General features: G+C 36.0%; 5 protein-coding genes across 11 annotated transcripts in view; 2 read left to right on the top strand and 3 right to left on the bottom strand.

The window, feature by feature from the left end:
* Positions 1 to 12,605, top strand: part of LOC126761121 (probable serine/threonine-protein kinase nek3) — a 120,330-nt gene extending 107,725 nt beyond the window's left edge. For all 6 annotated transcript variants that reach the window (XM_050481585.1, XM_050478305.1, XM_050479113.1 and 3 more), the window contains one exon: positions 10,665 to 12,605. In XM_050481585.1, coding sequence (XP_050337542.1) covers positions 10,665 to 11,717 — 1,053 coding nt within the window. In that variant the 3' untranslated portion in view covers positions 11,718 to 12,605. The remainder of the gene's footprint in view (positions 1 to 10,664) is intronic.
* LOC126764355 (DNA repair protein XRCC3) lies at positions 12,426 to 13,875 on the bottom strand. Its single transcript, XM_050482264.1, has 4 exons — positions 13,591 to 13,875; positions 13,186 to 13,529; positions 12,902 to 13,105; positions 12,426 to 12,846 (listed from the first exon to the last, which is right to left on the bottom strand). The coding sequence occupies exons 1-4, from the start codon at positions 13,775 to 13,777 to the stop codon at positions 12,622 to 12,624; spliced, it is 960 nt and encodes a 319-aa protein (XP_050338221.1). The 5' UTR covers positions 13,778 to 13,875; the 3' UTR covers positions 12,426 to 12,621.
* Positions 13,876 to 16,896: 3,021 nt separating this feature from the next.
* Positions 16,897 to 17,513, bottom strand: LOC126764631 (ATP synthase subunit e, mitochondrial). 2 transcript variants are annotated; one of them, XM_050482296.1, is made up of 2 exons: positions 17,400 to 17,513; positions 16,897 to 17,279 (listed from the first exon to the last, which is right to left on the bottom strand). In XM_050482296.1, exon 2 carries the CDS (start codon positions 17,234 to 17,236, stop codon positions 16,991 to 16,993), a length of 246 nt encoding a protein of 81 aa, XP_050338253.1. In that variant the 5' UTR covers positions 17,237 to 17,279; positions 17,400 to 17,513; the 3' UTR covers positions 16,897 to 16,990. The 2 variants fall into 2 exon arrangements, with proteins under 2 accessions (XP_050338253.1, XP_050338257.1); XM_050482300.1 differs by having other exon boundaries at positions 17,367 to 17,475.
* A 605-nt stretch (positions 17,514 to 18,118) lies between these two features.
* Positions 18,119 to 19,168, top strand: LOC126759740 (RWD domain-containing protein 1). Its single transcript, XM_050474837.1, has 2 exons — positions 18,119 to 18,321; positions 18,388 to 19,168. Exons 1-2 carry the CDS (start codon positions 18,246 to 18,248, stop codon positions 19,044 to 19,046), a joined length of 735 nt encoding a protein of 244 aa, XP_050330794.1. The 5' UTR covers positions 18,119 to 18,245; the 3' UTR covers positions 19,047 to 19,168.
* LOC126759735 (cysteine and histidine-rich domain-containing protein morgana) lies at positions 19,095 to 20,739 on the bottom strand. Its single transcript, XM_050474824.1, has 5 exons — positions 20,558 to 20,739; positions 20,127 to 20,478; positions 19,827 to 20,043; positions 19,569 to 19,763; positions 19,095 to 19,513 (listed from the first exon to the last, which is right to left on the bottom strand). The coding sequence occupies exons 1-5, from the start codon at positions 20,616 to 20,618 to the stop codon at positions 19,244 to 19,246; spliced, it is 1,095 nt and encodes a 364-aa protein (XP_050330781.1). The 5' UTR covers positions 20,619 to 20,739; the 3' UTR covers positions 19,095 to 19,243.
* Between the last annotated feature and the right edge of the window lie 1,680 nt (positions 20,740 to 22,419).

Below are 22,419 nucleotides of genomic sequence, written 5' to 3' on the forward strand. Positions count from 1 at the left end.
TGCGGATTAATTTGTTAATAAACCCAATGACATCCGTTACTGAAATGGCTAAATTTGAAGCGACGCGGCTTGATAGGGAACTTGAAATACATAGATACTACATTCAACTCCATATCTAATATGTTCGATTGAGCCTCCTCCTCCTCGGTTTATCCTCCAAGTTTTCCAACATAGAAGAACTAGTAACTGGAAAAATAAAGAACGGCGGGAAAAGCAACGACACTCATCGCAGCCGTGTGCAAATTTAAATTTATTGTTGGGATTTGTTTGCCTATGTGACTCATTCACTTAGCGTGATTCTTCAGAAAAAATCGACCGATCTGACAAATGCATCATAAATGACAGATACTCTGCTTGTAATGTACCGAAATTGAAGACAAAGATATTTTCGATCGATTTATTCAGACACGAAAAAATTAGTGGCAGAACTGAAAGTTGACGAAGAAAAACCAAGAACCTGCGGCCGTCAAACAAAACGCGAAAATTTCTACGTGAAAACATCCGAAGAATACTATAGAGTCTCATTGTACACTCCTTTGTTGGATACAATTGGCGCATATTTGAAGACACGCTTTACTAGAGAAGTATTGGATGGATTTCAACTGATTATGCTGCTTCCAAAAAAGTATGTGCATTAAAAACCGAAGAAAAGGAAAATCTTGTCGACTGATAAATGGATTCAAAGGGCTTTTGGATAATGACAACATCGTGCTACGCTTGAAGCTCAAGGGTGAACTTGATTACTGGCAGTGCCATTGGGGGCAGAAACAAAGGTCAATATACAAGAAGATAACTACTACTGCATTGGAAACGTTGAAAAACTATATTGCGATAATAATCTTCATGTTTCAAGTAAATGTTTATTTGAACATCGTATTTGAACGAGTAATTTGTTTCCGCAAGGAAATGTTTAATCTTACTCATATTTGAAGTATTTTAAGTAGTTACTAAAACTATTTATTTATTTATTTAATATTCAACATTTTAGAGAAACTGCGAAATAATTTCTCTAGTTACCGCCAGGTCGAGACAAAGAGTTAAATGTCTAACATTTCATATTTCATAACATTTAGAAGTAAAGTAAGGAACTAAAACAGAGCTACAATAGAATTGATCCACTATTTGTTGCCTTGCAAAAATGCGGAACTTGAAAAGCACTTTTGATATATTCCTCATTATGAACACAAATAGCTCTTCCAGGAAACCCCCTATATACGTAAGCCTATATGAATGTACATATGTATGTTCATAAGTAGTACAGCACATTCAAATAACTCACATTCAATGTATGTATGTATTTAAGTTTGTATATTTACACATTCACTAAATGGCAAAATGTGTAAGTTTTAAGCGGTCCAAGGGCCAAAGGTTCTGTAACTACAATTATTAAAATCTAAAATGTGGAATTGTCCACTAACTCGTTCTTTACAAATTTCACAAAATGCTTGCTTTAACGTGAAAATCCCTGCATTTTATCGCTGTTTGAAAACTATGAAAATCTCCCATTTATTATGCGCATTTGATGGTTATGACGTACTAAAAATGTATTTATGATAAAAATAACTGTATTCCAGTATTTAAAAACATGCTTATATTCTTATGTTAATGTGCGACCACAAAGCAGGTATGTATCGGGTGATTTTTTAAGAGCTTGATAACTTTTTTTAAAAAAAAACGCATAAAATTTGCAAAATCTCATCGGTCCTTTATTTGAAACGTTAGATTGGTTCATGACATTTACTTTTTGAAGATAATTTCATTTAAATGTTGACCGCGGCTGCGTCTTAGGTGGTCCATTCGGAAAGTCCAATTTTGGGCACGTCGAATTTTCAGTGAATGGGCCCTAGAAAAGTTGGCAGAAAATCCGCTTTTTTATCGACAAATTTTGTTCAGCGATGAGGCTCATTTCTGGTTGAATGGCTACGTAAATAAGCAAAATTGCCGCATTTGGGGTGAAGAGCAACCAGAAGCCGTTCAAGAACTGCCCATGCATCCCGAAAAATGCACTGTTTGGTGTGGTTTGTACGCTGGTGGAATCATTGGACCGTATTTTTTCAAAGATGCTGTTGGACGCAACGTTACGGTGAATGGCGATCGCTATCGTTCGATGCTAACAAACTTTTTGTTGCCAAAAATGGAAGAACTGAACTTGGTTGACATGTGGTTTCAACAAGATGGCGCTACATGCCACACAGCTCGCCATTCTATGGCCATTTTGAGGGAAAACTTCGGAGAACAATTCATCTCAAGAAATGGACCCGTAAGTTGGCCACCAAGATCATGCGATTTAACGCCTTTAGACTATTTTTTGTGGGGCTACGTCAAGTCTAAAGTCTACAGAAATAAGCCAGCAACTATTCCAGCTTTGGAAGACAACATTTCCGAAGAAATTCGGGCTATTCCGGCCGAAATGCTCGAAAAAGTTGCCCAAAATTGGACTTTCCGAATGGACCACCTAAGACGCAGCCGCGGTCAACATTTAAATGAAATTATCTTCAAAAAGTAAATGTCATGAACCAATCTAACGTTTCAAATAAAGAACCGATGAGATTTTGCAAATTTTATGCGTTTTTTTTAAAAAAAAAGTTATCAAGCTCTTAAAAAATCACCCGATATATCAGCAGCCACAACTGTTGCAAAAACAGCAACAAGAACATTGCCTCCACCAACGTAGCGCACTTGAATACTCACCCACACCCACATACACTTACACATATTCAAGCATATGTTTGCCCCCGCTGACGAAGTGTTGTAAATTTTTAATGAACCCAAAAATAAATCCCCATTTTGTGCAGAGCCGGGGAATTATTGCGATGATTTATTGGCATTTAAATTGCCACTCGCCCCAATGCAGCTCAGCGAACGGCTATTGGTTCCCATTGCATTTTTTACATTTCATGTGCATGTGCTCATATGTATATGTGTGTTTTAAATATAATTTCTTATATTGTATGTACATACATACGTACATATAGTATGTATATTTGTGGTATAATTTGTGTGTGACTATATAAATGCTTATACATAATTTTTTGTGGTTGCTCTTAACTGATGACAGTATGGGAGTATATAAATAAATTATAAACAAGAACAAATAAGCCAACACACTTGACGCATAAATAAAGCAGAATGTGGAAAATGTCACATAACAAATATTTTCATACATTCACTTTCAAATATTTTCGTATAGCTGCGACCAGTACATACCGACAAGAGTGTTGAGTAGCACTAAATTATTGTTTAGAATTTTTATGAAAGTTTTCTAGCAAAAACAGGGCGGGCACGTGCCCGACACACACACCCTTACGTAGTGATAATGAATAACCTTAAATCGACGCTAAATATCCAATAGAATCCGTTGCTCTAATTTATGATTTGTTGTTATGTTGCCCACAGTTAGAATATTTTTTCCGGTTATATTTCAAAAAACATACAATTCAAATATTCGACTGACATAAAACAATAATCATTTGAACCCTCCTAAGTTATACGGAATATGGGCTTCCACGTAAGAACTAATTTCCAATCAATTATATTTCGTATGTATGTATATATGTATATTAGGGTGTTTTTTTAACTATTAATTTTTTTCAGTCCCGTCACGAAATTTCCTTAGAAAAGCCCTAAAAAAAATTCTCTGAAAATTTTAGCCCTTAATATTATCATTAAGAACTGGACCAAGGCATGTAAAAATTTTCCATAGAAAATACACTGCAATCGTGATTTTTTATCTTTAAATGCAGATCAGAGGTATTTTATGGCATCGCTTTGACTTTAGAGGCATATTTCACTCCATCACTCCAGCGAGGTAGTACTGGGCTCTAAACCTGATTTTTCCATGAAATTCGCTATAGAAAAAATGTTCATCACAAACTTGTAGGCAATTTTATTTGCTACAAAAAAGGTTCGAAGTCAAAATCGCTATCATTAATAATTCTCAAGATATTCGGCTTTTTAAGTAAGGCTTTATAGAATTTTCATAGATGGTATGTAATAAGTAAGGATATCACAAGTTGCGACACATCGTTCCTGAAAATTTGAAAATGGAAAAGCTCCGAGAAATACTTAGATTGATGTACAATGTCTTTTTATACTCTCGCAACAATGTTGCTAAGGAGAGTATTATAATTTTGTTCACATAACGGTTGTTTGTAAGTCCTAAAACTAAAAGAGTCAGATATAGGATTATATATTCCAAAGTGATCAGGGTGACGAGTAGAGTCGAAATCCGGATGTCTGTCCGTCCGTCTGTCCGTCCGTCCGTGCAAGCTGTAACTTGAGTAAAAATTAAGATATCATGATGAAACTTGGTACACGTATTTCTTGGCTCCATAAGAAGGTTAGTTCGGAGATGGGCAAAATCGGCCTACTGCCACGCCCACAAAATGGCGGAAACCGAAAACCTATAAAGTGTCATAACTAAGCCATAAATAAAGATATTAAAGTAAAATTTGGCACAAGGGATCGCATTAGGGAGGGGCATATTTGGACGTAATTTTTTTGGAAAAGTGGGAGTGGCCCCGCCCCCTACTAAGTTTTTTGTACGTATCTCGGAAACTACTATAGCTATGCCAACCAAACTCTACAGAGTCGTTTTCTTCAGGCATTTCCACATACAGTTCAAAAATGGAAGAAATCGGATAATAACCACGCCCACCTTCCATACAAAGGTTATGTTGAAAATCACTAAAAGTGCGTTAACCGACTAACAAAAAACGTCAGAAACACTAAATTTTACGGAAGAAATTGCAGAAGAAAGCTGCATCCAGGCTTTTTTTAAAAATTGAAAATGGGCGTGGTCTCGCCCACTTATAATATTTTCTTAACACCCTGATGACATGTACGAAATATGGGTGAAATCGGTTCGCAACCACGCCTTCTTCCAATATAACGCTATTTTGAATTCCATCTGATGCCTTTTCTGTATAATACGAGTATAAACATTAGGAACCAATGATGATAGCGGAATAAAACTTTACACAAATACGGTATTTGAAAAATATGTAAATGACGTATAATGAAATCTCGAGTATCACTTTATCATGCGAGAGTATAAAATGTTCGATGACACCCGAACTTAGCCCTTCCTTACTTGTTATTATTAAGTATTAGCAATTTTCTGCCTTAATGGCCATCTCAATAACCTTGATACTTTTCATCACTTTTATATGTTAGTGGAACCGCTCTCTCTCTCTCTGTTTCTCGCTATAATTCCCTAAATTATGCAAAAATATATCCAGATGCTCGTAGATATAATCTAACTTGAAACTCATATTTCAACAATTTCTTCATAATTTTGTGCTTTATGGTTACTACTAACAAAAAGTTTTTCCAAGCATCACTTTCCGGAACAATCATAATCTTGATAAAATCTGTACCTTTCCTGATTGAAAGACAAACTACTAGTTCGACTTTTATACGCCAAACTTCAGAAATTTTCTACAAATGTAGTTAGAATAATATCCTTGAAAGTCCCAAGCTTTAACCGACTGCTATATAATTCCTAAATTGATCACGTACTTAATCCCTGAGTGCATTTTCAGAAAACACCTTAGGCGCAAATGTTTCACCCTCCCTTTCATTTCCGCTGATGAATTGTAATGATTTCTGAGAATTTAGCGCCATCGTTGTTTCTGAGAGCATGCGAACTACATTTGAAACCCAAAGGAAGATTTTCATTAAGTAAAACTGGACATTTAAAAGACTGTAGGTTTCGATATACTTGTCCACGAATCAGGTTTATTTACGTTCCGCACAACTTTTCGCATATTTTCGGATGAGAATGGGGATCACGTATAGTTTGTGAGCGCGAAAAGGGGTGCAGGACTCTAATCATGACTGGAAAAAGTTTTATTTCTAAATAACCGCTATATGATCGCAATAAAAGATATGCAAATATCATAAAAACAAAAACACATTCAATATTTTCATAAACAAATTCGTGGTCTGGACACTTGAAATCATCCAAACTTTTCAAAAATATGCAGGACAATAAAAAAAATATCTTATGCAGAGCTGTGGAATTGATACTCACAATAACATTATCAAGAGAAGTTAATAAAAACAATTTATACAAAATCTCTTTACTTAAACGCCTAAGATTATGTGACTAAATGTGCATTTTGTAGTATTAACAAAATAGGCGTGAGTGCCAAATAATTTAAATAAACCATATTTGTATGTATAATGTATCCTAATCGTATTATTTAATTAACACTTTGCTGTTTTGATTTGTTTACCGTTAAATTCAAAGAATATGTGTTGCATGCCACATGTAATTAACTCAATTACTTGCGTGCGGTGTTCCAAAATGTGTACATATGTATGTATGTACAAACGAAGAATCACATAATTCCTACAATTAGAAAGTAGACTGCTACTCGTATCTATTTACGATGACGCACATTCCACATTTTTATTGGCAATTGAAAGCAATTTTTGAATTTTCATAAATGTAAACACCAGCGGAACAACAAGTACTTGTTTGTGAAACAAATGCTGTATATTTGTATGAGCAATTAACAATTAACTAGAAACGTGAATATAAGTCCACATTTATCGCAGAGACAGGGTGTTCCAATTCAAGCAATAGTATTTAAATTATTGAGTACTCTTAATATGTCATTTGTGTAATAGCGGCGAATTGGGAAAATGGCAACTTGGGTTATATGAGGGAATATTGCAATAAGTCAGCTGTTTTTCATTTATCCATCATCGTTTTTTTATAAATATTTTAACAATTCATTTTAAAAAAATCAAATAATACAATGTTATATTTAAAAGTACTTATATTTTCCATTTTACAGCGAAGAAACCTAAACTGATTGTGGTTTGAGTCAAATTACGGCGAATGCCACTGAAAACAGTCTTGGGTAGTTGCTACTTTGTCGCAAACTAAATTGCATGTAAAAATGAACAGCTTTTTATGATATTGCCATTTTGCGAAGTTTGGAATAAATGCCACAAGTTATGCAACGTTAACTGAGAACCACACTAGCAAATCTACGGTATATTTCCTCCTTTAGTTTTCGCAATTTATTTAGAAGTCACTATCTTTTTCTTAATGAATGAGGTCAGTCTAGAACGAAAAATTTTGATGATTTATTCTGAGAGTATGGAAAAGGGGTTCTAATTTCTTTGTTACACAAGTATTTAAGTGTATGGAAAAAATTTTAAATTGACATTTTCATAAAAAATGAAAAATATACAAATCGTACATACATATGTATGTATGTAGTTATCATAACAGATAATGTTAATTTGAACCTACAGTTAAAATTTCATGTGAATACGCACGGAAGTCTCCGAATACAGAACGCTTCGAAGCTAAAAAGGATGGAGCGACATTTTGTTTACTTTTACTTGAGTAAGGCTTTTAAATCCCACCCTAAAGTATAATTTACGCCAAAAACAATGATAACTTTTTTTTAATTTTTGGTCAAATACTCTTGCCAGATGTGCGACCGAGCTTTCTTCCCATTTTTGGCGTAATCAAATAGTCTGACATGTGTTTTAAGCTACCACGGAACTGACGATGAACGTCCGAGAATTCCAAAGTTACCCCCGTCAAATGTGTAAGAATATTTAAACACCCAGTATGTGTAAGTAGGTTTGTACACTTGTACACTTAGTGCTCCATTTCTCGCTCATGGCACTTTTCTGAAGCGCTAAAATTTCTGTGCCGTCCAAAAAGTTAATGAGTAATTATAAGTATATTATAGATTTACGTAGTGCATATATGCATGTATGTGTATATGTGTATAGTTATTTTTGGATTTTACAGGAAATTAGAAAATTACTCATTATTTCTCCTAATAATACAAAAAAAACAAGTGTATGTCTATTAAACAAAGTGAAATGGAATTTCAAATAAGTTCAACAAACGAAGCTACCTACACCGTGTTTTCCGATTGTTAAATTACGAAATCAACGAGAAGCACTCATAATCCATCTTCATCAATCGCTCATACCATCGAACAATTCATCAATCGCACGGCTATTTGTTTAACTAGGTGGTTATGCGAGTGTGTGTTGTAATGGAACAAAGTTTACATGTACATATGTACATGTGAACGTGTGTGTGTGTATTCGTAAAGAACATAAATGCTAGAAAGCAAAACACAATCAATGTCTGGCTAAGAGCTTTTGATGAGCCAAAAGATTTCATTATTTGGCACTTCATTGGCACTAAGTACCGTTTCTCAATGCAGGCTAAGCAAGCAGTACAAATTTCTTTGGCATGAAATAAAAATGATGATGCGTTATTAATAAACATCAACGTAGTGTAGAACATTAAATTCTAATTTTTTTTAACGCAGACAAAACGAAGCGCAAAAATAGATTAGTACCGGGTTTCCAATAGGGATGATACGATTTCTAAGTGTCGTTTGGCCATTTTTATATGCCATGGACTGTAATATTCATAATTTCATTATGAAAATATATACGCAAGACGGCGCTTATAATTATCAAATTAATCGTTCTTCAATTGCAACTTTTCCTGCGCTTTTGCCGTTTTATGGTCGTAATAATCGTTCACATTTGCTTCGTATGCGTCGAATTGTTGGAAATTTCAAGCCTACATTTCTTTACATAATGTTCAAGTGACAAAAAGACACTGAAGACCGCAACTCGTCGATCCAGAACGTTCTCAATAATTGGTACGGTCTCAAACCACAAGCTGGCGGTTTGGGCTTGCATCCGCATAAAATTATTCTCACTCAATAACTGAAGCCATTAGACACCGTAGACGTCTTGAAGTTGCTGATCTTTGGAACAACTTGAAAACGATTATTTTAAGAAAATCATATTCCGCGATGAGGCTCACTTTCATCTGAGTACCGTACCACTGTCGATTCTCGTGCGAAGAACATCCACAAATTTTTCATGAACAACCATTGCCTTGACAGTTTTTTTGAGGTTTTTGGCCGTAATTGGAAGAAGTTGGTCTTCACAACATCTGGTTCCAACAATTATTTCAAAAAATTGTGACATTGAACGGCCTCCAAGAAATTGTGATTACATCATTAGACTACTGGGATTATTTGAAGCCATTGGTATTTAGAAATAAACCAGATCTATTCAATCTTAATAAGTGAATATTCAACGTGCTATTCATGCCAGACGATTTGAATTAATGGAAAAAAGTACTCGAAAATTGGATTCATCGAATTCGTTACTGCAAAAGAAGTTGGGAAGGCCATTTGAACTTAATATTGTACTTCACATTAAATAAAAAACTTTTGTAAACAATTAGTGTTGTTTTTTTAAGAAATCATCTCTTATGGGGAAACCCTGTATGTGAGCAAAACACTGAACTGAAAACACATTTATCTACAAATATTTTGAACATGATGAATTCCAACTAGCCAGACAAATTATGACCTCGAAACTAATGCTTTGACAGCGAATATAAACCATTTTCCAAGTGATTAAACTTTCAGCAATTTGATGTTGTTAGCAATGAGGTTTTGTCAGTTACAACCGATTGCCATATAATCATTGCTCGAAGATGTCAAAATGTCATATGTTATGAGGACATATACAAATTTTTCGAACACCCCTGACAGTTATTTTATGAAATAATAACGTTTTTGTCAACAAAGCTTTTCTAGGAGAAAAGTAAACAAGTAATATATGGATTTGGGATTAATTAGCATTTTTGACTGAAAATGGAAGTATCATATACATATGTATTCGAATGCACTTAAATAATTTGTGAATGAATTTTCAAACCTTCAGAACTGTTATTTATTTACAACTCTATTTTTATAGAATTAAAGAGTGAATATAAATTTTAAATAAATGATCTAAATATTTTTTAAGTAATGGCGACATTATAGTTAAGGGGATAGTAGTGTTTTTAAGTTTTTCATTTTTTTTTTGTTTTTATATAAATACATAGTATTTTATATGTATCTTAAACAAATTTTACAGCAGATTTCAAAAGTTTAAAGCGTTTCCCACAGCAAACGTTTTCAAAGTCGGTGCCCTACATAATTAAATTACTTCAACGATTGTATTTTGCAATAACAAATTAAAATGGTATTAAAAACTAAATTTTAAATTTCAAAAAACTCTCCCGGCGTCACATAGGATCCTTTAGTTTTTGATCATTGATTTACAAGAATTAAACCAAATCCCACCTTAATGAAACCAGCAATTAAGATAATCTGCCGCTTTTAACCATTTGTCATTGCTCCCAAAATAAAGGTTCTAGAATAAATCTGTATGTTTATATTTGTGTAGATCAAGCAATCCATTACGGGTCTGTGGGAGATTGCTCCTAACAACGAGACGTATAACCTGTTGACGTGGTGTCATACAAATGAGATTACCTCTGCAAACAATCGCTTGGAACAGAATCTACTCACGGGGCATTAGGAACATCGTCACCCTTCTAGCAAGTTCGGATCCATTAGTGTCCTTAAATCTAACGAATAGCTATTTAAGTAATTAATGTTAATAATTAATATTTGTTTAAGTTTTTGCTCGCGAACCACGTTAGTATTACTGGTATTTCGTAGAGAAAGATCAAATAGTTTGTTTATTTTGTTAAAATTAAATTATATAAATATAAAAACATACTTTTAAAGACAAACCCGTAGTTTTGTAATACATTTATTGCGAATTGATTGTAAATATTTCGTATTTTCTTATTCCAGGTAAAAATCTGGTTTCAGAACCGTCGAACTAAGTGGAAAAAACAGGATAACATCACGAATTCGGAAGTTGCCGAGCACAAAACGACAAATACTTCTAAAAATTCAAGTGAGAACGGCAAAACGCCGAACAGTGCCACCACGGGCTCGAGTAGCACCACCACTACGCTATCGGCGGAAACGTCAAGCAAAAAATCACAAAACCACCCCCACAGCAACAATGGCCAAAACAATAGCTCCGCAAATGGTAACACCGAAAAGAGTCGTTCCGCTACCTCGACTGAATTGAGCGCCAAATTATCTGCGAAGCAAACGACAAAAATCAAGAAACAGCTGAGTGCATTGCTGGAGAAAACCACAAAGAATCCAACGACGCCGTCTGTCAACAACAATAGCTCAGTCCTGGTAAATGGTGGCGGCGCAGACAATGCTAAACCAACAACGGTGAGTGGCAGCGGCAAAGCGAGCAACAACAATAAAAACGCGGAAAACGCACCTCAACATCCGCAGCATAATCACCAACACCATTCCCACCGCATTCACCACTCGCACTCCCTTGCTCACCATCGACAACACGCCATACCGCTGACAGTTGAACCGGCAGCGCCATTGGAGCAGACCGAGAAACTCGAAATAAAATTGGAGGAGTCACCGCAACACCGCGAACTACAATTAAGCATATTGCGCGCCGCCAGCAATCATAGTCCTCTGCAATTCAGCGACATGGATTTCGAGAGCAAATTGGCAGCATCAAAAATATCGAATGCGCTGCTCGGCTCAAAAATCCATGCCGATAGAACAGAGGAGGCAAGACGACGCAAGAGCAGTAGCGAGGAAAAGGACTTGCAACAAGCAACTGGAAAGGCGCGAGCAGAGAAAATTCTAAAAATGGAGACGGATGAGGGGGGACAGAAGGAGAAGGAGCAAAAAGAAACAGATTTGAATAAGGAGATGGATGTAACGCGGGAAACAGCTGTAAAATCGCCAACCACAGATGATGACGAATTCGAAGAGCATGTAGAGGAAGATACCGAGATGCACAATGTCGAAAATTAAAACAAATCAGAGGAGAATATATAAGAATATTTAATGGAGAGATCTTCCAGTGTGAACTGTGCCAAAAACTGAACAAAATTTAATTTCTAGGAATTTAATTTTAAAATGCGCCTAAGTGCAGTCATAAGAAGAAGCTCAATTACTGCAAGAGTATACTATTTTAGTTATATACATATGTACATAAGTATACATATATGTGTTTATTATTGTTAATTATGTATTTAGCTGTTTAGACAATTAAGGAGAAAAGAGTATAAAACCAAATCAATTGAACAAACAATCGAATTATTTAATAGTTTTAACTAATGCTTATGCTTATTGTAATTATAAATTCGCTTTTCGTATGCAATTTCGCAATTAATGAGCTAGTAGAATAAGAAGAGTACTAAGGATGCGCAATTTCGCTTTAGTGTTGCCATAAATTCAAGGAATAAATAGCAAATTAAAAAACTAATGAAGCTTATGAAGATTTCGAATGTGAGAAGAAACAGAAATTATCGTAATTTGGGTGTAATGTGATAAATGAACAAGAGTAACAAAAACTAAATGTATACGAAAGGAATTTAAATGCATAATGTATGTAAATATATCAAAATGAATGTATGTACATAATTATGCGAGTAAGTAAAATACATACATATAAACAAAATTCACTTGCCCAAACACATTCTTGCAAGTCCATTTGCTGTTAATTTCAAGACAAGCAAATCGTTTATCACATGCATACGCAGTTTATTGGTCGTGTTTACAAACAGTGATTGTAATCAATTACATAATTCAAACTTCAACTATTTATTGAATGTACAAAACAGGAGCATTGTATGCTTAACGATACCTATGCGAAAACACAATACAAAATAAAAATAAAAAACTATACAAATGAGTAAATAGATCTATTAGATAACTATATAGGTATATCGACCACACCGCCGGCAGTAATTAAAAACTCGGCAACTTCGCTTGGTGTCTCTGGTGAGTACACGATTTCAAATCGACGCACTGTTAACAGGTCCCCATTGATTTTGACTTCTTTCGGGACTTTGGAGAGCTTGAGACGTGTGCGCCCTAAATGTGCCCACGCTAAACCCAAGCAGGGTGTTTCTTTCACCGCATCACTCACTGTAGCAACCTAAAAGTCCAGAAATATTATATAGTTTAAAATTTCTAATTTGTATCTTTATCACTTGGTTCACACAAATCACCGCGCAGTTGTATTTGTCAACATAATGCAACAAGTGATTTGCCAATTTACGCATGTTCCGAGCGCGCTTAATATAGTTGTTGTAGGTGCGAAATATTGCTGCGACTGAATCTATTATAATAAGGCCAATATTAAATGATTCCATTAGCTTTGCTAAACGCACACCAACACATTCCAATAGGTTACTCTGTAACATGGATTAACAGTTATTAAAATCTATGCATAAATAATTAAAGAAAAATATACTCGTATTAAATAATCACATACCGCTTCCAGAATATGTTCTATATAAATATTTCCCATATAGTTGATATTAATTTCAGGAAACCGCTTTTCAAATACTTTCGACAACTGAAACAGACGCTTCGAAGGAAAAGCATCTTCGGTGCAAATGTAGGCGACTGCTTTATTCAATCCACCCAACTCAGTAGGCAGTTGTACGGTTAGAGATAATTGAAGCAGCAGTTGCGTCTTTCCAACTCCTGATGCGCCACAAATCTCTGTTATGCCACGCGTAACGATTCCACCACACAAGCAGTGATCTATTGATGTACAGCCTGTCGTTATGTGAGACCACTTCGCAGACAATGGCTCTTGAAGTAATGCCGATACTAGTTCAATGATAGATCTTATATGTATATAATATTTTTCGGAATTAAGAAATTTGTTTACCGGGATGAAAAACGACTTTTGCAGCTGCATCCTTTAGCACACGTATATCCGCTTCCGGACATTCTTGAAAAAGTTTCGACTTGGTGAAAGGACCAGGTTTAGCATATTGTACAGGCTGTCTAATTTTCTTGGATGTATTGGGACTATCTTTTTTATGAATATCACCTAATTTCGGACTACCCGCCATACTTTATTTACAAAACATATTCTGCACAGAACAAATCTAAAATTTATTGATCAAACACACAACTCAAACTAAAATTACGCGGGTTGTTCAACAGCTGTAAGATTAGTAAGAGAGTTGCCAGAGCCCGAATAAATGTCCCATATATTCTCTTTATTATTTATTTAATATGGCAACGAGGGCCGGATATTCATAATAGAGTCGATTTTCCGATAAACAGTCATAGTATATGGTATAGTGAAATAAATTTATCTTACAAGCAGAAATTGAATTTCAATTTACTTAATAAAAACTAATTGCAAAATCGACATATTTAGATTTTCCAAGAATGACATCCGTTAGGACCTTCTGCGGGAATCGAATAACTGTGTCATTTAAATTTCCACATCTCTCCGTTGTTGTTGTTGTTCTAGCAGATACCTAGTCCCCGTTAGGATGGTAAGGATTAGCGGAAGGCCCAAAAAACGTGCTGTTCGACGGTGTCGGACCAAATGGAGAAGAATGTTAGATTAGTGGGTTTTGTGGGGCATGCATTTAGGTGGCCAGTGTAGGCCAGTAGGAGTTTAACCTGCTACAGTATCCAGAACAAAGCTACGCAAGGGCCACTCTCGCTTCTCGCGGCAACTCGAGCTCTTTGTCTGCGATGGGTGGTGGTTTGACTCCGAGTACGCCATTCACTGGAAGGGAGTCAGTGAAAGTGTTGATGGCTACACTGTGAATGGCGGTCAGTGCTTGTCGGAAGAGTACGCCATTCACTGGAAGGGAGTCAGTGAAAGTGTTGATGGCTACACTGTGAATGGCGGTCAGTGCTTGTCGGAAGTTTGTTGCTTCCGAAGTCTGATCCGCGTACTGTCTAATGTCGTCGACGTAATTGAGGAATGGCCACTTGATGTTCATAGGAGGCAGATCGGCTCGAAGCAGGAAACTGCAGGGGTGATTTCTGCGAAAGCGTCCTAGCTGGAACTGTCTCAAGAGGAGTTCATTCTGCTCCTTGATCCTCACTATGTAGGTCCGGAGTGCAGTATTCTGACAAGTCGGAAGCTTCCTCGTCTGTGTTCCACTGCATCCAGGCGACCCTATTGGTGCGACGTAGTTAGGGACCGGCCGAGCGGTTGCCTTGTAAGTTCCTTGTCCTTTCTTCAAGTGTTGTCGACTAGCGACAGCTCTGAACTTTGACGATAATCGCGGTCGTATGAGGTGTGAGGGAGCATAGACTATTTTACACCTAAAATCTTAGGATTATTGACAGTCGGAATTTTGACGCCATCGACTGCAATATTAAGGTCAAGTCTGTACTCCTTCTTCCAGTTTGTAAATATGGTCGCTGCGAGTTAGGTTGGGGAGAGTGTTAAGTTCCTTACAGAGAAGAAGTGAGAAATGTGGAGAAATAGCCCTTTACCTCTCTCTCTCTCCGTATTATGGGTCGGACGTTCGGCGAGTTTATAACGAAATACCGTTTAATTTTTGTAAGTAAGATAAGATGCTATTTAAAACTTACCCAATTTTGAATTTTGAAGAGTGTGTATAAGCGCGTTAAGCAATTAATTAAAGCAATCTTCAAAAATGGGTACATTTTTTAATAGCTTCTCCCTAATCTAGAGTTAAAATGGGTATGTACGGATAGATGTTCTTCAGATTAAGAAATTTAAAATAAACAAGAAAAAACGTTAACTTCGGTTGCACCGAAGCTAAATACCCTTCACAGGTGCATTTCTGTTAGTAACTATGTGTTCAGTTTGTATGGAAGCTATATGCTATAGTAATCCGTTCTAAACAAGTTTTTTAGAGATTACATTGTTGCCTTAGAAAATAACATATACATATATCAAGTTTCGTGAATATATCTTGTCAAATGTGAAAGTTGTCCATACAAGAACTTGATTCCGATCGTTCAGTTTGTATGGCAGCTATATGCTATAGTTAGCCGATCTGAACAATTTCTTCGCAGATTACATTGTTGCCTTAGAAAATAACATATATCAAGTTTCGTGAATATATCTTGTCAAATGTGAAAGTTGTCCATACAAGAACTTGATTCCGATCGTTCAGCTTGTATGGTAGCTATACGCTATAGTTAACCGATCTGATCAATTTCTTCGGAGATTACATTGTTGCCTTAGAAAATAATCTGTACCAAATTTCGTGAATATATCTTGACAAATGTGAAAGTTTTCCCTACAAGAACTTGATTCCGATCGTTCAGTTTGTATGGCAACTATTTGTTATAGTGGCCCGATATCGGCCGTTCCGACAAATGAGCAGCTTCTTGAAGAGAAAATGATGTTTGCAAAATTTCAAAACGATATCTTAAAAACTGAGGGACTAGTTCGTATATATACAGACAGACGGACAGACGGACAGACAGACGGACATGGCTAAATCGACTCAGCTCGACATACTGATCATTTATAGATATACTTTATAGGGTCTCCGACGATTCCTTCTGGGTGTTACAAACTTCGTGACAAACTTAATATACCCTGTTCAGGGTATAAAAATTATTGTATCATAATAAAGTTGAGTGTGTTTTCTTATAGGTCTTAGCTCTTCATTACTTGTTGCATATAATACTGAAAAATGTTGGAAAATAAATAAAGTTGGTTTTAACATTATTAATAAAACAATTTTCATATTCTTATCAACAATGTAGAGAACTAATTGTATCCTAAATTGATGTCGCTGGGTTAAACGAAGTTTCGTGATAACAGGAGACCACCATATGCCGCTGGTCGCAGTGCATTCCTTAACTTTCATTCTATCTATATCACATTATCTTTCTTGCATCCTTATATTATTGAAGCATGGTTGATTATAAACTGATATAGCTTTTCAAATACGCAAATGATTGTTTTACAACTAAGGTTTGTAATTGGCTTTTCCCTGTTTCAGTTGTAATTTTTGAAATAGAAATAATATACTATGTGTATAGTGCTTTGATTCTGATGAAGAACTTATATTTCACACATTTACCTATCAAACATCCATGGCACTTCTATACAAGTTCAATGTATTTTATAATTAATCACTTTAACGAACTTTATGTTAAACAAATGCGTATTATTTAACGATAATTTATAGTGATAAATGTCACATATTTTCATATTAGAAAAATTAACAATTAATTGATGTTATACGAGTCTTCGTTTTTATTTACATCGCAGGTTTTCGTTTGCGGTGGATACAATCTAAAATATAAATCCTACTGGAAAGAATAACTTAATGCTTTGGAGTTGGTTTGGACAATTCCTCCAATGCACGAGCCTCGGCTGCTGCCGCACGCTTTTTCTCTTCAGCCAATTTGGCATCACGCACTGCCTTTTGCTGGGCTTCGATCGCACGAACCTTCTCTTCCTTCTTGGATAATCTGTTCTGATGGAAAGCTCCATAACCAACACCAACCAATAGCAACGACCAGCGGCCGAACTTTATTAAAGGCGATACACGTACTGGAGCTTGCGACATTTTGATTGAGGTATTATGTAATTGGCTTTCGATCACAAAAGTTCTGCAATTAAATTGTGTAAAATTGTGATCATTTATTATCTCGCTATACTGAATAATGGATGATGTATGACGATGTAATAATAGTTACATATTTTATTGATGGAATTTTTCAATAAATTACCAATTTACAGAGTCGCGAATTTCTTCAACAGATATAGTTCCAATGGAAAATCGTAACCACAAAACTGTCAAAAGCTGACAGCTGGAAATGTCAAAAGGAAATGTCCACACTTTTTATTGGAATGGCGTTGCCATATACGAAAAAGTTATAACATTATAAATACTTATCATGTGAATGGGATAAATCCCTTCCTACTAGAAACGCTCGATGTATGTTTTCGTATGATTACATTCACATCGAAGTGAAACGAAACAGAGCAGCAAAACGTTGGTCAAATCTCATCATTTTACCCTTTGTAGAACACTCTATCTGTTTTGTAAGGGATTCTCGATAAGTCAGTCTTAAGTTCGATCATTGAATTGTTAAACAAAAGCGCCAGTTTAATGGCTATACGCTTATCTCCTAATTTCACTTTAAGCTTACTAATCATTATCCGAATTAACATCTTCTTAGTAATATCTCCATTATTCTTAACACCGCAGCACTCTAACTAGAACTGTGTCTATTGCACAATCCGACAGCTCTTAAATACTAAATCGTTAACAAAACTTCAACCCGAAACATGCTGGCAACTACGATTATGGTTGATTAGTTAATTCTGGTAATTTATCGTCGAATATTTGTTATTTTATTATTATTATTATTATTTTGTTGTATCGGCGTGCGTCACAATTTCTAACATTCTTGGTTTGAATATATATTTTTGTTCTCCGTATGGCAACCTTTTTCCTTTCACGCTAACCTAGAAGTAAACAGCTGCAACGTCAGTGGACATAGTGGTAAATAGGATACTATTAATTATTTTATTTGTTAATTGTTAAGTCTGAGTTCAACTTAAAATACATAATGAGTAGAAATTACAAAGAGGATCAAGCGAATGAAATAGAGGCGCTTGAATCTATATATTACAGTGAAATGGAAGGTTTGTACATGCGTTTATACCAGAGAATCGTAAAACAACAGATGAAATATTTGTTTTCGATTTCAGTACTGGAGACAGAACCTAGTCACAAATTCAGTATAACCATTGGCACTGAAGAGTATAATGCTGAAGAGGAGTCAGGTGGTATGGCGTGCAAACTCGTCTTTACGTATACTCCTACTTATCCAGACGAAGCACCCGAAGTGGCAATAGAAGATCCTGTTAATATAGAAGTACTTTATGAAGAAAAACTACTTGAACACCTCAAAACAACAATCGATGAAAATATAGGGATGGAAATGGTTTTTACATTAGTTAGTAGCGCACAGGAATGGTTGAACGAACGTTGGGACGATTACAAATTGCATGAGGAAGAAGAACGCTCACGGAAGCTTCTTGAGGCAGAAGAAGCTGAGCGAAAGAAATTCGAAGGAACTCGTGTAACTGTCGAATCGTTTCTTAAATGGAGGGCAGAATTCGAAGAGAGCACAGGTATAACGGCTAAACGAGAAAAGAACAACGACAGCAAAAAACTGACAGGCAAAGAATTATTCATGCGCGACACCACTCTCAACGATTCTGATATTAAATTCTTACTTGAAGCTGGTGACTCAATTGAAAATGTAAAAATAGATGAAACGCTATTTCAAGATATTGGCGATTTGGAATTGGGTGATGACGATGACTCCGATGATGAAGATTGGGTGCCAGGCGCAGATGATTAGATTTAAAACTTTTACACTTACTCATATTTGTTAGTTAAAAATGAGTCGTTTATAATTTCTTACACATTTATTAAATAGATAAGGTATGTGAAAAATATACACGTCAAACTATATAAAATGAAGAGAGAAATGCTATTTATGGGGAAGTATTCACTTTAGAAACTTGATTTCTCTTCGCTTGTGATCGCTGTTATTACTTAGTCCAAATGGTTTTTATTGTCACTAATGTCAGTGAGCCTCAAGCCGTTGTTTACAGTTTCAATGTCATCCAAGTTAAATTCATCATCTGATTCTGAATCTTTTCTTTGACAATTGAAGATACTGTTAGATTCATTTGGCTTCAGTGCCGGTGGCAATTTTTCTCGGGGAAAATCAAGTTTTTGCCATGATCCAGGTTCTGCTTTTGGCATAGTTATCTCAACTTTTGTTGCAAACATATGAGCACTAGTTTTATTTACATCAATGATCTGCATTTTATATTGTTTATTAGACATAACTCTAATTTAATGTAGATAAACTTACGCCGCGTAATTCTATTTCCAAGTCGAATTTTGCATCATCCTGTTCAGGAAATACAAGATTCACGTGGAGGCGGATTGGATTTACTTCTATCTTGCTACTCTTATAATTATATTTCTTGGCATATATGGAAACAATGACGTTTGTTGGAGTTTGATGCCAATCGTACCGGCAATTAACCACTTGCTTGTCTTCCTCCTTTGAAAAAGAAAAACAAAAGTATTAAGAAAAATAATTTTACTTTGAGGTAGTAGCACTTACCTCCTTGAGCCATTTGTGCTCCCCGCATGCACAGCCCTTCTGTGCCATAAACGCAGAAAAATCACTTGTCTTTCGTTGGCAACATGACCAATACTTCATACCTTCGTGGAAAATAGGAACTCCAGGATGAAATACACATTCCGCATGATCAGTAGCAGTACCGCTATACGAATAAGTGCAGCCTTTATTTTTACAAGAAGTACCAACTGATATTACGCTGAAAAATAAGTAAACGATAACTACATATATTGGATGTTCAAACAGCACATTTGTTTGTTTTTTTTTTTTTAATTATGTTACCCAGAAGCCAAATCGCTGTCTTTCTCAACGTTAACAGTTTTTACTTTAAGTGTATCTATGGCATCTTTCAACGCTTGTGCAACTGTTGGTTTTATTGTAGTCATTGGAGATTCAATAGGTGGTCGCTGCATTGATTCTCTAATTGGCGCACGCACTTCTACAACCACATTCTTATCATCTTCATTCTTTTCTGGCTTTTCAGGTTCCGGTGGTTTAATATTCGAGTGTTTTGATAGCGTACATCCTTTAATGCTTAAAAATTCAGTAAAATCTACCGATTTTTTGTTGCAACATGACCAACCCTTGTATGCGTCATGGAAATAAGGTGCTCCAGGATGATGGCAGCAAGATTCTGAAAGGAAACACATATCCTTTTAATAACAACTTTTTATTTGCTTTGAATTCCAGAAAGTTCTTGTGAAGATATTTACCATCGGTATTATTTTCTGGATCAAAAGTTTGCCCACAACCGCGATTATAACAACGTTCCATTATTGTGTATTTTTAGTTTTTAAACAGTTTGGATTTTAATTTATTTCAATTTAGACGAAAAATATGAGCTTTTATCGAGTTAATTCGGCACACATTTTACTATATTTTAGAAATGCAATTCTTATTATGAAGTTTAAAACGTCAGTTTAGTAAATTTGCAAATTAGTGATACCATATTGTTATTTCTCGTCAGAAAAAATGCTAATATTGCTCGGTATCAAAGGAATATTTATTTTATATTCGGAAATTTAAATGTTATTATCCATAATTTGTATGTCATTTCATGTTCTGGCTAGAAACTAAGCCAGAGTCCTTTCGGTAAAGTGTACCAGAACTTTACTGGAAGATGGTTGTAAACCAAATATTGAGAAAACCATTTTCAACATGTTGCCGATAAAGTTCTGGTTAAGCGCTAAACCAGACATTGAGTAAACGTCTTAGGTTCAGTTAAGGTCTGGTTAACTTAAACAAGACGCTTTTTTGTAAAAAGTCGTAAGCTTACTGGCACTTTAAAATACACAAAGCGGTATACATGATAAAAAGCCAGGAAGGTATGACATTTGTTCTAAAAGTGGGTTGTGTCACGCACGTAACCCAATTTACTAATAGATAAGCTTGATGAGTCGTTTAAGGAAAAACAAGGACATGGAGATCTTACAGTGTAACATTCACAGTAGCAAAACGATTGACCACCTCCTGCTGGAACTCGGGACCGAGGTAGCAATCATTAGCGAGCAATACAAAATAGCGCAAGATGGAACATGGATGGAAGACATCACCGCAACAGCGGCAATATGTCTAACGGAAAGGAGTAGTTTCAAAAAAAAAAAAAACAAACAGCGGGAGAGGAAATGGGTTTGTCGGGATAAAAAACGAAAGCATCACGGTAATTAGTTGCTACCTGACACCGAGCGACCCTATCACAGACTTCCAAGCAAAGCTCTATGCTATAGAAGATGTTGCACGACAAAGAAACCGTCACCTTAATCATAGCGGGGGACTTCAACGCCAAGGCCATGGAATGGGGCACACCGACTACAAACCCAAGGGGTCGGAAAATTCTCGACATGACGGCTAGATTAGGTCTTATCGTCGCCAATAGAGGATCCCAAACCACCTTCAGAAGGCGAGGATGCAACGACACAACCCCCGATATCACGCTGGTGTCCGAAGTGGAAAGTTTTGGAAGAATATACTGGTAGCGACCACCAATATACATATATCCTACCTCATAGGCCCAGAAAAAAGTCCAGCAACGACGAAAAGAAGAGGAACACGTAAATGGAACGCTTCCAAGCTAGACTCAGAAAAGCGCCTTGCGGCCATAGATGAAAACCCTCCAAAATACCACGCAAGTAGCCCAGCTAGGTTAATTGTTCAAGCAACTCTGAGCACCATCACTGAGGCATGTAAAGTAGCAATGCCCAAAATAAAATGCGGACATCCAAGGAAAGCAGTTTACTGGTGGACTGACGAAATCCGAAATCTTAGACAAACTTGCCTGCGCAAAAGACGACGATATACGAGAGCTAGAAGAAGGGGAAGAAACGGAATGGAAGAGCGTAAGGAATATAAAGCTGCGAAAACTGAGCTGAAAGACGCAATAACAAAGACAAAGAAAGATAAATGGGAAGAGCTTCGTAACGATATATGTAAACAAAAATCCGTGGGGTCTCGTATACAAGATCGTAATGAAAAAACTCGGAGCAAAACAGTCCACCCCTGGGTTAAACACCGCTATGAAGCACATCGTAAACACTCTGTTCCCAACCCATGACCTGGGAAGAGACCCACCAGAACA

This window comes from Bactrocera neohumeralis, chromosome 2, assembly GCF_024586455.1.
Source record: "Bactrocera neohumeralis isolate Rockhampton chromosome 2, APGP_CSIRO_Bneo_wtdbg2-racon-allhic-juicebox.fasta_v2, whole genome shotgun sequence".
Classification (NCBI taxonomy): Eukaryota; Metazoa; Arthropoda; class Insecta; order Diptera; family Tephritidae; genus Bactrocera; species Bactrocera neohumeralis.

What these genes read in the sequence shown, in the direction of transcription:
- LOC126759735 (XM_050474824.1), bottom strand. Translation starts at nt 20,618, where the DNA reads ATGGAACGTTGTTATAATCGCGGTTGTGGGCAAACTTTTGATCCAGAA. An exon ending in TCCAGAAAATAATACCGATG is followed by an intron (nt 20,479 to 20,557) that starts GTAAATATCTTC and finishes GTTTCCTTTCAG; the next exon opens with AATCTTGCTGCCATCATCCT. An exon ending in AGCACAAATGGCTCAAGGAG is followed by an intron (nt 19,764 to 19,826) that starts GTAAGTGCTACT and finishes TCTTTTTCAAAG; the next exon opens with GAGGAAGACAAGCAAGTGGT.
- LOC126764355 (XM_050482264.1), bottom strand. Translation starts at nt 13,777, where the DNA reads ATGGCGGGTAGTCCGAAATTAGGTGATATTCATAAAAAAGATAGTCCC. An exon ending in AAAAGTCGTTTTTCATCCCG is followed by an intron (nt 13,530 to 13,590) that starts GTAAACAAATTT and finishes TCATTGAACTAG; the next exon opens with TATCGGCATTACTTCAAGAG. An exon ending in TAGAACATATTCTGGAAGCG is followed by an intron (nt 13,106 to 13,185) that starts GTATGTGATTAT and finishes TCCATGTTACAG; the next exon opens with AGTAACCTATTGGAATGTGT.
- LOC126759740 (XM_050474837.1), top strand. Translation starts at nt 18,246, where the DNA reads ATGAGTAGAAATTACAAAGAGGATCAAGCGAATGAAATAGAGGCGCTT. An exon ending in ATATTACAGTGAAATGGAAG is followed by an intron (nt 18,322 to 18,387) that starts GTTTGTACATGC and finishes TTTCGATTTCAG; the next exon opens with TACTGGAGACAGAACCTAGT.
- LOC126764631 (XM_050482296.1), bottom strand. Translation starts at nt 17,236, where the DNA reads ATGTCGCAAGCTCCAGTACGTGTATCGCCTTTAATAAAGTTCGGCCGC.